The following is a 12,260-nucleotide window of genomic DNA, read 5'->3' as shown; positions in this document are numbered from 1 at the left end:
ATCTGGCCAGGTCGGCATCCCTGAATCGTAGGGCTGGTCCCGTCGGTGGCTTGGCTGCGAGCCGTGTGGGGTTTGCTCTGTAGGATCGCTTTAAGTGCTACTCCCCCTTGTTGGCGGGGAGCTGGTGGGCGCCGCCCTGCTGGAATCAGCGGTGGGATCATCATTTGTGGCGTGAAGCCCGTGGGGCTTCATTAACTGGACCAATTAACGTTTGATACCGGTGATGGTCTCGCCGTGTTGATGTTGGGAAGCACGCGGCAGTTCCCGCTCTTTACCATACTTAAAAATCTTACCATTAAGTTGTGCCCACTATTCCAAATGCGTTTTTATCAGAACTCTGTGCAACTGTAGCAAGACTTCTTTAATTCTGTACTCCAATCCGCTTGCAATAAAGGCCAACAGGCCATTTGTCTTCCTCATTGCTTCCTGCACCAGCATTCTAACTTTCTGCATTCCTTGTATGAACATACCCAAGTCTCTTTGAACATCAAAACACCAGGTTTCTTGGGCGGGATTCCCGCCCCACCCCCGCCGGATCGGAGAATCGTCGGAGGGTGGCATGAATCCCGCCCCGCGCCAGCTGCCGGATTCTCCGGCGGCAGTTTTTCGGCGGGGGTGGGAATCGCATTGCGCCAGTTGGGGGCCGTTGGCAGTGACCCCCCCCTCCCCAGCGATGCTCTGCAATGGGCCGAGTGGCTGCTCGTTTTTGGCCAGTCCCGCCAGCGTAAATCAAACAAGGTCCTTACCAGCGGGACCTGGCTCTGCGGGTGGCCTGCGGAGTCCTTGGCTGGTGGGGGGGGAAAACGGTGGCCTGGCCCGCAATCGGGGACCACCGATCGGCGGGCCTGTGCCATGGGGACACTCATTCCCTCCGCACCCGCCGCTGTAACGTTCCGCCATGGCCGCATGGAGAAGAACATCCTGCGCATGCGCTGGGATCACCAGAACATGCTGGCGCTCCTGTGCATGTTCCAACTCGTGCCAGCCGGCGGAGGCCCTTCGGTGCCAGTTGGCACGGTGCCAACCCCTCCACCGCCGGCTGGTGCGGCGCCAAACCCGCCGCTGCCAGCCTAGCCCCTGAATGTGCCGAGAATTCCGCACCTTCCCGGCAGCCCGACGCCGGAGTGGTTCACGCCACTCTTTGGCGCCGGTACGGCCTGCCCGCCAGATTCCGGAGAATCCCGGCCCTCATCTTTTAAAAATTATTATTTTTTTTGTGAATACTTTCAGACCCTTTATTATAATTCACCTGCCATTTTGCAGCCTGTTTACCTAACCAGCCTATGGGCATAATCTACCAGCCGCGTTGTGCCTGAAATTCAGCGTAGCTGATCTCAACATGATCGGTAGATGCTGGAGGACCCCATTCCCGGGATCAATCCGGTTCGCTGCGCCTCGCAAGATCCTACACACCCATTGTGGGTGGGATCACTTTTTGACTCATCTGCATATTTGAGTGAGTCAGCTAGTCTCTAATATGCAGTTCCCTGAAGTATCCGTGGCGTTGATATCTTTCTCCTTCGCCTCGGAGTCCTCAGGTGAGTGCTGTTCAGTACTCATGGGGGTCTCCCATGGGAGTGGAGGCCCCCAGTGTTTGCTCTCTGGACAAGTTGGACCCCTGGCACTACTGGTGTCACCTGGGCACCCTGACAGTGCCAGCCTGTCATTGACACCTGGATGACAGCCTGACACTGCCAAGGTGCCCAGATGGCACTGCCAGCTGTTACTGCTGAGGTGCAAAGCTGGCATTTTTCTTGAGGCAGTGATCAGGCTGGGAGGGTGTTCTGCTCGGGTGGGGGGGGGAGTGGGTCCGGGGACTGCCTATAGTGAGTTGGCTGTTTGGCGGCTACACTGAGGAATTCCGGCAAGGGGAACTCCTCAGTGTAGAAACCGGGCTGCACTGGAACGATCGCACGTTCCCCACTGAGGCCCCCGATCTATCCAGACGGATGTTAAATAGTAGGGTGTTTCTCGGCAGTGTGAGCACTGGGAAACACCAGTCTAATCTTGCATGCACTCTGTCCTCATTCCGGTATATCAATGCACTCTCTTTCTTTACAGCCTAACTGTGTCCTGCCTGCAGATTGTCTTGTTATGCTCTAAGTGTGGCATAAGCGGCTTCCTTGTGGTGCGGTTCAGATGTGGAGATAACTTCAACACGTTTATTAAACTATATACACTTCTATTACTCGGTTTCAACACGACTGCTAATCCTACTATACCTACCCAGACTGACTAACCAGTCTGCTACAATCCACGTGGTGGGAGTGATATTGAATCAACACTGTGTCTGTACTCACTGACTGTCTCCATTGGAAAGAGGCAGATCATGTGTGTGGTGTCCTTTATATATAGGTTGGTGTAATGCCCTCCTGTGGTCATGTCACATCTGTGTGTATCGTGAATGCCCATTGGTCGTGTCCTATCTAACTGATCTATTGGTTGAGTGTGTGTGTGTGATGTCTCTGGTGCTCCCTCTAGTGTCTAGCTAGTCTACATGTATTTACATTAACCGCTTTGTGTATTTACAGTGATGCACATCACCACACAGAATACCTTTCCATCTAGATTGGTATTATCAGCAAACTTAGATCTTTTATTCTGTTTCTTTGTCCAAACCATGAATAGAGATTGTAAATCGCTGAGGTCCCAGCACTAGTCCTTGCGGCACTCCGCTATTCACTGCCTGCAAACTTGAAAAAGCACTGTTTATGCCCACTCTGTTAACCAATCCTCTATCCAAGCAAAAAATTACACCCAACTCCAGGAGCCCTTATTTTGCCTATTATCCTTTTGTGCAGCACATTATCAAATGCCTTTATGGAAATCCAGGTATACTACAGCTACTGGTGCCCCTTTCTCTACCCTACTAATTACATTCTCAAAAACCTCTGAGAAGTCTGAATTTGTCAAACATGATTTCCTTTTCGTAAAACCATATTAACTCATTCTAATCTTATATGTTTTGCTGAATGCATTGTTAAGAGTTCCTTCATAATAAATTTTCACATGAAGCTTGAAAACTGACTGCACATTTTAGTAAGCTAAAATCAATTTCCTGCAGATACTGGAATCTGAAACAAAAACAGAAAATACTGGACAATCTCAGTAGGTCTGACAGCATGTGTGGAGAGAGAAGGGAACTAACGTTTCAAGCCTGGGTGACTCTTTCTCAGAGCATATTTCAGTTCTTGTTCACTTGCATTGCTCTGTAAATGACAAATTGAGGCAGAAGGAGTCGAGACTACAGAATTATTTTTTTTCGCTTATTTTAATTGTAAGACAATTAGTGTTGATCAAATTGCTCTTCATTGCTTTCAATTTCTCTATCAGTCATTGGATTGGTGCATTAGGCAATATTTCCTTCTGGATTGTTTCTGGCATGTATATGTCAGTTGCCTCTTGACACCATTCCTCAGTGGGAGTGGGGATGTTGAGGTTGTCCCAGATGGAGCACCGGTTCTCCATATTAGCATCTTCTTATTGTATCTTTAGTAACTTTGTATCTTTAGTAAGAAGGTGGCAAATGGACGTAGTTTCATTTAACTATTTACAAAGCCTTGCTAAAGGCAGCATGTCACTCCCAGTACAGTCCTTGCTGGGAGGACTAACCACACCAAGCCCCTGTTTTGGGCCGGCTTTTATTTGAGTTCAGAATGAGCCCCAGATAGGTGGCCTCCACCCTCTATCTGGGAAGCTCATATTCCACGGGTCTCACTGGGAGATCAATAATGGTTTCCCCTTGGTCCTTGTGGGGTGGTGGCAGTATCCAAAATGTTACGTGTTGTTAATTCTCTGTTGCAATTCTTTTTCTTTGTAGATAACTGAACTATCCAAAGAGGTACTTAAACTGAAGGAGGCTTTGAACAGTTTGTCGGAGAAGTTAAACGCTGCAACACTACCTCCAAAACCAGCCTCCCACTCCAACCAACAACACACAGAATCCACACAGAAACAGATCAGATCGTTACAGCAACAGCTAGCAGTAAGAAGGGCATAAGTCATTGAAGATGGCAAGATAGGCTGAGAGAGTGGTTAATAAAGCAGACAGCATCCTAGACTTTATTAATAGTCATGATGTGGAGATGCAGGCGTTGGACTGGGTGAGCACAGTAAGAAGTCTTACAACACCAGGTTAAAGTCCAACAGGTTTGTTTCAAACACGAGCTTTCGGAGCGCAGCTCCTTCCTCACCTGAGGAAGGAGCTGCGCTCCGAAGCTCGTGTTTGAAACAAACCTGTTGGACTTTAACCTGGTGTTGTAAGACTTCTTACTTTATTAATAGTGGCATAGAATGCAAAAGCAAACACAAGGGCGACACGGTGGCACAGTGTTTCGTGCTGCTGCCACACAGCGCCAGGGATCCGGGTTCGATTCCGGCTTTGGGTGACTGCGTGGAGTTTGCACGTTCTCCCCGTGTCTGCATGGGTTTCCTCCAGGTGCTCCGGTTTCCTCTCACAGTCTAAAGATGTGCAGGTTCATACAATCCCTCCAGTGCCATTGAATCCATCGAGTATGCAGTGATCATTCGAAAGAGCACTCCACCCAGGTCCATTCCCTTGTCCATCCCACCCTATCCCGGAACCTAACCTGCACAGCCCTAGACATTAAGTGGCAATTTAGGGGCTTTTCACAGTAACTTCATTTTTGAAGCCCACTTGTGACAATAAGCGATTTTCATTTTTCATTTTCAATTTGTCATGGCTAATCTGCATATCTTTGAAATTAGGTGGATTAGACATGATAAATTGCCACTTAATGTCCAGGGATGTGCAACTTGGGTTAGGGTGGGTGGGAAAGCAGATCTAGGTTGGGTGCTCTTTCAAAGGATTGAAGCAGACCTGATGGGCCGAATGATCTCTTCCTGCACAGTAGAGACTGTATTATTCTCTGATAATGGACTCAGTTGGAGTCCTGTGTCCAGTTCTGAGCACTACCCTTTTGAAAAGATATAAAGGAGTTAGAGAGAGTTCAAAAAAGATTCACGAGAATCGTTCCTGGGATGAGGATCTTCAGTTATGTCAATAAAAAGGAGAAATCAGGATTGTTTTTCGCTGAGAAAAAAAGAGTTGAGAGGAGATTTGATTGAGGTGTTCAAGATCATGAGGGGTCTGGACAGAGTAGATAAGGAGAAACTGTTCTCACTGGTGGAAAGATTGAGAACAAGAGGGCACTGATTTAAGATAATTGGAAAAAGAACTGGAGACGTGAGGAGAAACCTTTTCACGCAGCGAGTGGTTAGGATTTGCTGCCTAAAGAGTGTGGAGGAGGCAAAGTCAATCAAGGCTTTCACAAGAAAATTGGATTATATCTGAAAAGGAAGGATGTACAGGGCTACAGGAAGAAAGTGGGAGATTGGCTCAAGTTGAACTCTCATTCAGAGAGCAGGTGCAGACAGGACAGGCTAAATGGTCTCCTTCTGTGCTGTAACAGTACGATAATCGTGTCACAGCAGCGGGTGGGTGCGATGGCAACATAGCTTCAGGAATTGCTGGACGAAGAAAGGTGAACATTTAATCAGTTGGTCATCCAACTGGTAGCCACCTGATGGAATGATAATAGCCCCAAACAAAGGGACAGCACTTGACCATTCAGCTCAATTCTGCCATCCACTTAGATCTGAAATAACCTGCAGTTTAATTGAAATTGCTCTAAATTCCTTAATACCATTACACCAGCAAAAATCTACCAATCTCTGTCTCCATAATTTCTCCTTTGTGTGAAGAAATGAGTTCTAATTTTACTCCTGAATCTCCTGTTGACTTAGTCGTAGTGATCAACCTCTATCGATTATTCTGCAAAAGATCCAGACACGAGGTGCAAAAAACTGACTAACGGTGGAACAATTTTGAACCAATGGCCGCTGTTTTCCAGCCCCTCCCGTCGGCTTGATCTTCCGCCGATGTGAACCCAGATTTCAATGCCTCACTGGTCCCACCGTGGGAGACTGGGGAAGACCAGCCCATGGGCAGGATTCTCCATTTGGGAGGCTGTGTTCTGATTTGCAAATATTTGCATGGCGAGGATTGTGAGGGATTCCCAAGGGATTCCCGCTATCGGGCTGCCATTTTGAGCAGGCGGCCTGATAGCGAGGTCTTGCGGCTGGGCCTGCCCCTCCCCTCAACCCAATTCAGCTCCTCCCCACCCAAGATTTTCTGGGTCACCTCCCTCCAACCTCCGCACCAGAGATACCCAAACACGGAGTTTGATTTATTCGTCTGAAGCAATCGCCCTGACAGCAGTGACTAACAGCCCAGTATTTATTACAAGATGTAATAAATCCGAGCTCCTCCAATCTCTTCAGATCAATGCCGTTCCCCATATTGGCACCGTTCTAATCTCCTCCGCACCCTCTCCAAGGCCATGAAGTCCCTTTTGTCTTGTGCCCACAATTAGGCGGACTTCATACACAGTTGTGGAGTGTATGCCAAGTGGCACAGGAGAGGTGAAGTAAGAGATATGAAGGCAATGATGGAGGCCGGTTTGGGGTGACGAGGGTGCTGTACGAGTGGAAGGAGGGTTGTTGAAATTGGTAAGTGATGTTTGCGAGCTGGGTAGTAATAGGGAAATAAGTCAGGTTGGAGTTCTGACCAGAGAGAAGTCTGAAGGCATGGTCTATGGAGGAATAAAAACAGGAAATTCCAAGATAACTCAACGGGCCTGGCAACATCGGTGGAGAGAGAGAAGGAGTTAACGTTTTCTGGCTCTCCAGAATATGGCTCTCCTTCAGGACTCAACTTTCAATGCAATCTCAAGAGTCTCACCCTCAGCTTCGGCGGACCCCTACCCCACTCACTATCTGCAGCCTAGCTGTGCTGCGAATCTCCCCCCCTCCTCTCTTTGCCAACCTCATTCCAGACTGTAAACCCGTAGCCACTCGCAGCAGGCGGTACAGCCTGCAGGACAGGGTGTTCATTCGATCCGAGGTCTGGAGGCTTTTACGTGAGGGGATCATAGAGGCCAGTAACAGTCCCTGGAGAGCTCAGGTGGTGGTCGTCAAGACCGGGGAAAAATTGCGCATGGTCATAGACTATAATCGGTTTACGCTCCTCGACACATACCCCCTCCCCAGGATTGCAGACATGGTGAATCAGATTGGCCAGTATCGGATTTTTTCCACGGTGGATCTGAAGTCTGCATACCACCAACTCCCAATCCGCCCGGACCGCCACTTCACGGCGTTCGAGGCAGATGGCCGCGTCTTCCACTTTCACCGGGTCCCCTTTGGCGTCACGAATGTGGTTTCGGTGTTCGAACGAGCAATGGACCGAATGGTGGACCAGTACGCGCTGCGGACCACGTTTCCATACTTGGATAACATCACCATCTGCGGCTATGACCAGCAGGACCACAATGCCAACCTCAACCGATTTCTCCAGACGGCCCAGAAGCTTAACCTCACATACAACAAGGAGAAATGCGTTTTCCGCACAACCAGACAAGTCATCCTCGGCCCCGACATGACCTCCCACACAGTCATTAGGGCCCTGCATAGTATCTTCACCCTGTTTGGTTTCTCCAGCTATGTACACAGCGGCCGGGGTTCGTCCTTTATGAGCGATGAGCTGCGTCAGTACCTGCTCGGCAAGTGCATAGCTATAACCCCAGGGGGAACGGGCAGGTGGAGAGGGAGAATGCGACGGTCTGTAAGACGTCCTACTGACCCTCCGGTCCAGGAATCTCCCCGATCTCCCATTGGCAAGAAGTCCTGCCCAACGCGCTCCACGCTATTAGGTCCCTCTTATGTACCGCTACCAACCAGACCCCTCACGAGCGGCTCTTTATTTTTTCCAGGGGCACTACCACGGGGGGGTTTCGCTCCCAGCCTGGTTGGTTGAAGACACCGAGCCCAGTACTCCTCCGGAAGCACGTCAGGGCACACAAAACTGACCCACTCGTAGAGAAAGTGCTCCTACTGCATTCAAACCCCAGTACGCCTTCGTAGAGTTCCCTGACGGCTGTCAGGACACTGTATCCCTCCGGGACCTAGCACCTGCAGGATCCAACCCCCCCACTACCACCACCGAGGTACCCCTCACACTACATCCCACCCAACCCGCCCCCCACGGGGCGCACCTACCAGTTCACTACATTTTTTTCGCGCGCCCACGCCAGCTAGTCCCAGCGCCCCCAGTCCCCAGTCGAACCAGACGGGTACGAAGTTCGGGCGGAATCGCCCCTGGAGTCCGCCATCGTACCCCAACCGACGGTGCTCATCCAGCCATCAGAAGGGGCTGCAATCCTGGTGCTCCGCTGATCACAGCGGACAACTCGGCCACCGGACAGACTCGATCTGTAAACAACCACCCCCGCCGAACTTGATTTTTTTACAGGGGGTGAATGTGGTGAATCACAGTAGTGTATTTCACACTGTATTACACATGTTGTACTATGTCTCTGTAAGCTCGGCACACGAGCGTTTGCGCTGCTCTGCCACTAGTATAAAGGTTGATGCTGAGAGCCTGCCTGCCAGTTCATCTGGAGTTCATCTTGTCACAGGCAGGCTCTGTTGTAAGATGATTAAAACCACTGTTCACTTCTAACCACGTGTCGCGTGAATTGATGGTCTCATCAACATCATGGTCTCGCGAGATTGCATTAGATCCTGCAAGCCGGGTAGATCCCAAGAGCGGGGTTTCCTGTTATTTACTGACCACGTTGTGCCGCAGTGCAGTGAGGCCAGTAGATCGCGGCCTCAGTTTCTAAAGAAAGAACAAATAACAAAGAAAAATTGCAGCACAGGAACAGGCCCTTTGGCCCTCCAAGCCTGCGCCGATCCAGATCCTCTATCTAAAACTGTTGCCTATTTTCTAAGGATCTGTATCCCTCTGCTCCCTGCCCATTCATGTATCTGCCTAGATACATCTTAAATGGTGCTATCGTGCCCGCCTCTACCACCTCCGCTGGCAATGCGTTCCAGGCACCCACCACACTCTGCGTAAAGAACTTTCCATGTATATCTCCCTGAAACTTTTCCCCTCTCTCACCTTGAACTCGTGACCCCTAGTAATTGAGTCCCCCAATCTGGGAAAAAGCTTCTTGCTATCCACCCTGTCTATACCTCTCATTATTTTGTAGACCTCAATGAGGTCCTCCCTCAACCTCCGTCTTTCTAATGAAAATAATCCTAATCTACTCAACCTATCTTCGTAGCTAGCGCCCTCCAAACCAGGCAACATCCTGGTGAACGTCCTCGGCACCTTCGCCACAGCATCCACATCCTTTTGGTAATGTGGCGACCAGAGCTGTACGGTTATTCCAAATGTGATCGAGCCAAAGCCCTATACAACTGTAACATGACCTGCCAGCTCTTGTACTCAATACCCCTTCCGATGAAGGAAAGCATGCTGTATGCCTTCTTGACCACTCTATCGACCTGCGCAGCCATCTTCAGGGTACAATGGACCTGAACACCCAGATCTCTATGTACATCGATTTTCCTCCGGGCTTTTTCATTTACCGTATAGATTCTCTCTGCACTGATGCTGCCAGAATTGCTGAGTTTTTCCAACATTTTTGGTTTTTATTTAAAAACTCCAGCAACTGCAGTATTTTTCTTTAATTATCTTTTGTGGAGGCATTGTTTTAATTGGGTGGTGAGTATGTAAGTGTGTCTGGTGTGTTGCCTTATCAGCCTTGCAGTGGTCATTGAACTTATTCTGTTTTATTGTCTGGGGATGAGGGAGTTGGCATTCTGTATAAATACCTCCTCTTTAAGTTGACACAACTCCTATTTTGATTGAGTAGCGGCCCCCAGCCCCAAGACTCTATCTCCTGCGTTCTGAGAAAGGTTTTGAGAATCTGAATCGGTGGAGTTCTCCTTTCTTCTTCTCTGGTCTGGTGCCCTGACCAATAGAATACAAATACTGTTGAGACATGCAGTGAACTTATTCGGGAATGAAGACTGATCTTTTACCTGAATCCACCCCTTGTTTCCCATATTTCAGGTTGAACTGTGCTATTAAAGGCTGCACAGCAGATCCATTGAAAAGCTACGACACTGAAAGAGGCCATTCAGCCCATCATGTTTGTGTTGGCTGAAAAAAAACAGCCACCCATTCTAATCCCGCCTTCCAGCACCTGGTTCGTAGCCTTGCAGGTTCCAGCACTTCAGGTGCAGATCCAGGCACTTTTTCAATGAATTGAGAGCGTTTGCCTCAACCACCAATTTAGGCCGTGAATTCCAGATACCCACCACCCCCTGGATGACACAGCCTTTCCTAATATCCCCTCTAATCCTTCTACCTAAATCTGTACCTCCCGATAATTGACCTCTCCACTAGGGGAAATAAGTCTTCTCTGTCTATGCCTTTCCTAACTTTGTACACCTTAACTTCCAGTTAGCTGTGCTACTTATGCCCAAATTACACCTATCAGCTGCAAAACGGCATTGCAGATGATCAAACCTAGGAAGCCTGGGTTCAAATCTATCTCACAGGCAGTGGTGGGTGTATCTCATTTTAAAAAGGGTCGGCAGTGCCTTAACTGACTTAGTCAAATTCTCAGCTAAGTTGTCAATAAATGTAATTATTTGGAAATGCTCTAGTAAAACCAGATCTGTTTTTCTTGACAGCAAGCAGAGAGCGAACACAGAGCCACCGTGACCATTTACCGATCACATCTTCTTTATGCTGTTCAGGTAAGGAGCTCAGTGGTGAGGTCACATTTCCTTACTCACCATAGAGGGAAGGTCTTGCAGCGCAGTGGGTAAGGTCACTGCCTCTGACCCAGGAGTTCCGGGTCTCAAGACTTGATGGCTAATGAAGGTGCATTCATAACGTGGCCAGAAAGGTTGGTATGCAACCTGCAAAATCCTTCCCACACAACACCAAGCAGTGAGAGCGGGAGATTCCTAATCAGCCATGGGCGGTAAGATAGCGCAGTGGATAGCACTGTTGCTTCACCGCACCTGGGTCCCAGGTTCGAATCCCAGCTTGGGTCACTGTGCGGAGTCTACATGTTCTCCCCGTGTCTGCGTGGGTTTCCTCCGGGTGCTCCGGTTTCCTCCCACTAATCCTGAAAGACGGGTTGTTAGATGAATTGGACATTCTGAATTCTCCCTCAGTGTACCCGAACAGGTGCCGGAGTGTGGTGACTAGGGGATTTACACAGTAACTTCATTGCAGTGTTAACATAAACCTACTTGTGACGATAATAAAGATTATGTGATGGACAGAACGCTGGAGCCTCTATCATCACAATCCATAGTTCCAAAACCTTGGACCTACTGTGTGAACCTTGACACACGGCCTCCACTCAGCATACACCAAATAGATCTGGAGCTTTGGTTGATTGTGACTTTGGTTTCACATTGCATCCAAAGGTCAGGCCCGGCAACATTGTAGCACTCCACCCTAAAGTGTCAGCCTAGATTATGGCCCCAAATCTCGAGATTTGAAGCCAGAACCTTCTGAGGCAGAGGTCAGAAGGTCACTCACTGGAATTGGCAATGCTCTGAAATTACTGGGGGTGAGCCAAACATTTTGTTTGTGCGTGAGATCCTTCAATTTTAAAGTTGTGAATGTGTGGATAAAAGGAAATCCTGGAGCAAAGGAGGACTATTTACTCATGACTAATTGCTCTGCTAATTTGTAATCTATAATGTAATTTCAAAACTTTGAACACAAGGGAAACCAGAGTTTGCTATCATCGCTGGGAAAATGACCTGATTTGTTGTGTTTTTTGCTGCAGGGTCAAATGGATGAAGATGTCCAGAATGTTTTACTTCAAATTTTAAAAATGCACAAACATCGCAAGCAGGCCATGTGACAAGATGGCAATAGTATTTTAATGATTATGGGGTTATTTCCCATATCGGATGACAAGGTTATCGCTATTTAGTACATTTTTTTCCTTTACTTTTTTCAAGACCTGTGAAGAGACGCAGAGAAATAGGGATCTGTGGAGTTAACACTTATTTTTATCAAATGATAGATTCTGAAGATTGATGGTTGAGGTAGTTTTGTTGCAGGTCTACACTGTATATACTGGTGCGGCTCTGAACTAATAAAATAATACTTAAACAAAACACACCCAAATTGTGTTGATCTTTAGTAGAGGCTTTGAAATTTCTGCAACCAAGAACCTTGTATTTTTCACCACTTCCCCAACTATTCTTGGACGCTGGGGAATACAACGCCTTTTAAGTTGTTCGATGATGAGTGTAAGGAGTTAGTGTTCATAGACATCTCTGGGTTGTTGCTGTGCAGGCTGATCACCCTCTGAGAAACTTAAGCTTTCAGGCATCCCGTTGTCATAATA

General features: G+C 48.3%; 1 protein-coding gene across 6 annotated transcripts in view; it reads left to right on the top strand.

Annotated features, from left to right (window-relative positions):
* LOC119953464 (ankyrin repeat domain-containing protein 24-like) overlaps positions 1 to 12,029 on the top strand; it is a 209,016-nt gene extending 196,987 nt beyond the window's left edge. For 4 of the 6 annotated variants that reach the window (XM_038777775.1, XM_038777772.1, XM_038777774.1 and 1 more), the window contains 3 exons: positions 3,821 to 3,985; positions 10,573 to 10,638; positions 11,691 to 12,029. In XM_038777775.1, coding sequence (XP_038633703.1) covers positions 3,821 to 3,985; positions 10,573 to 10,638; positions 11,691 to 11,768 — 309 coding nt within the window. In that variant the 3' untranslated portion in view covers positions 11,769 to 12,029. The remainder of the gene's footprint in view (positions 1 to 3,820; positions 3,986 to 10,572; positions 10,639 to 11,690) is intronic. The other 2 variants (XM_038777776.1, XM_038777777.1) reach the window with 2 other exon arrangements.
* The last annotated feature ends 231 nt before the right edge of the window (positions 12,030 to 12,260 follow it).

Source organism: Scyliorhinus canicula, chromosome 18 (genome assembly GCF_902713615.1).
Source record: "Scyliorhinus canicula chromosome 18, sScyCan1.1, whole genome shotgun sequence".
Classification (NCBI taxonomy): Eukaryota; Metazoa; Chordata; class Chondrichthyes; order Carcharhiniformes; family Scyliorhinidae; genus Scyliorhinus; species Scyliorhinus canicula.
The sequence above is the reverse complement of the archived record's forward strand: the minus strand, read 5'-3'. Positions and strand labels throughout refer to the sequence as shown.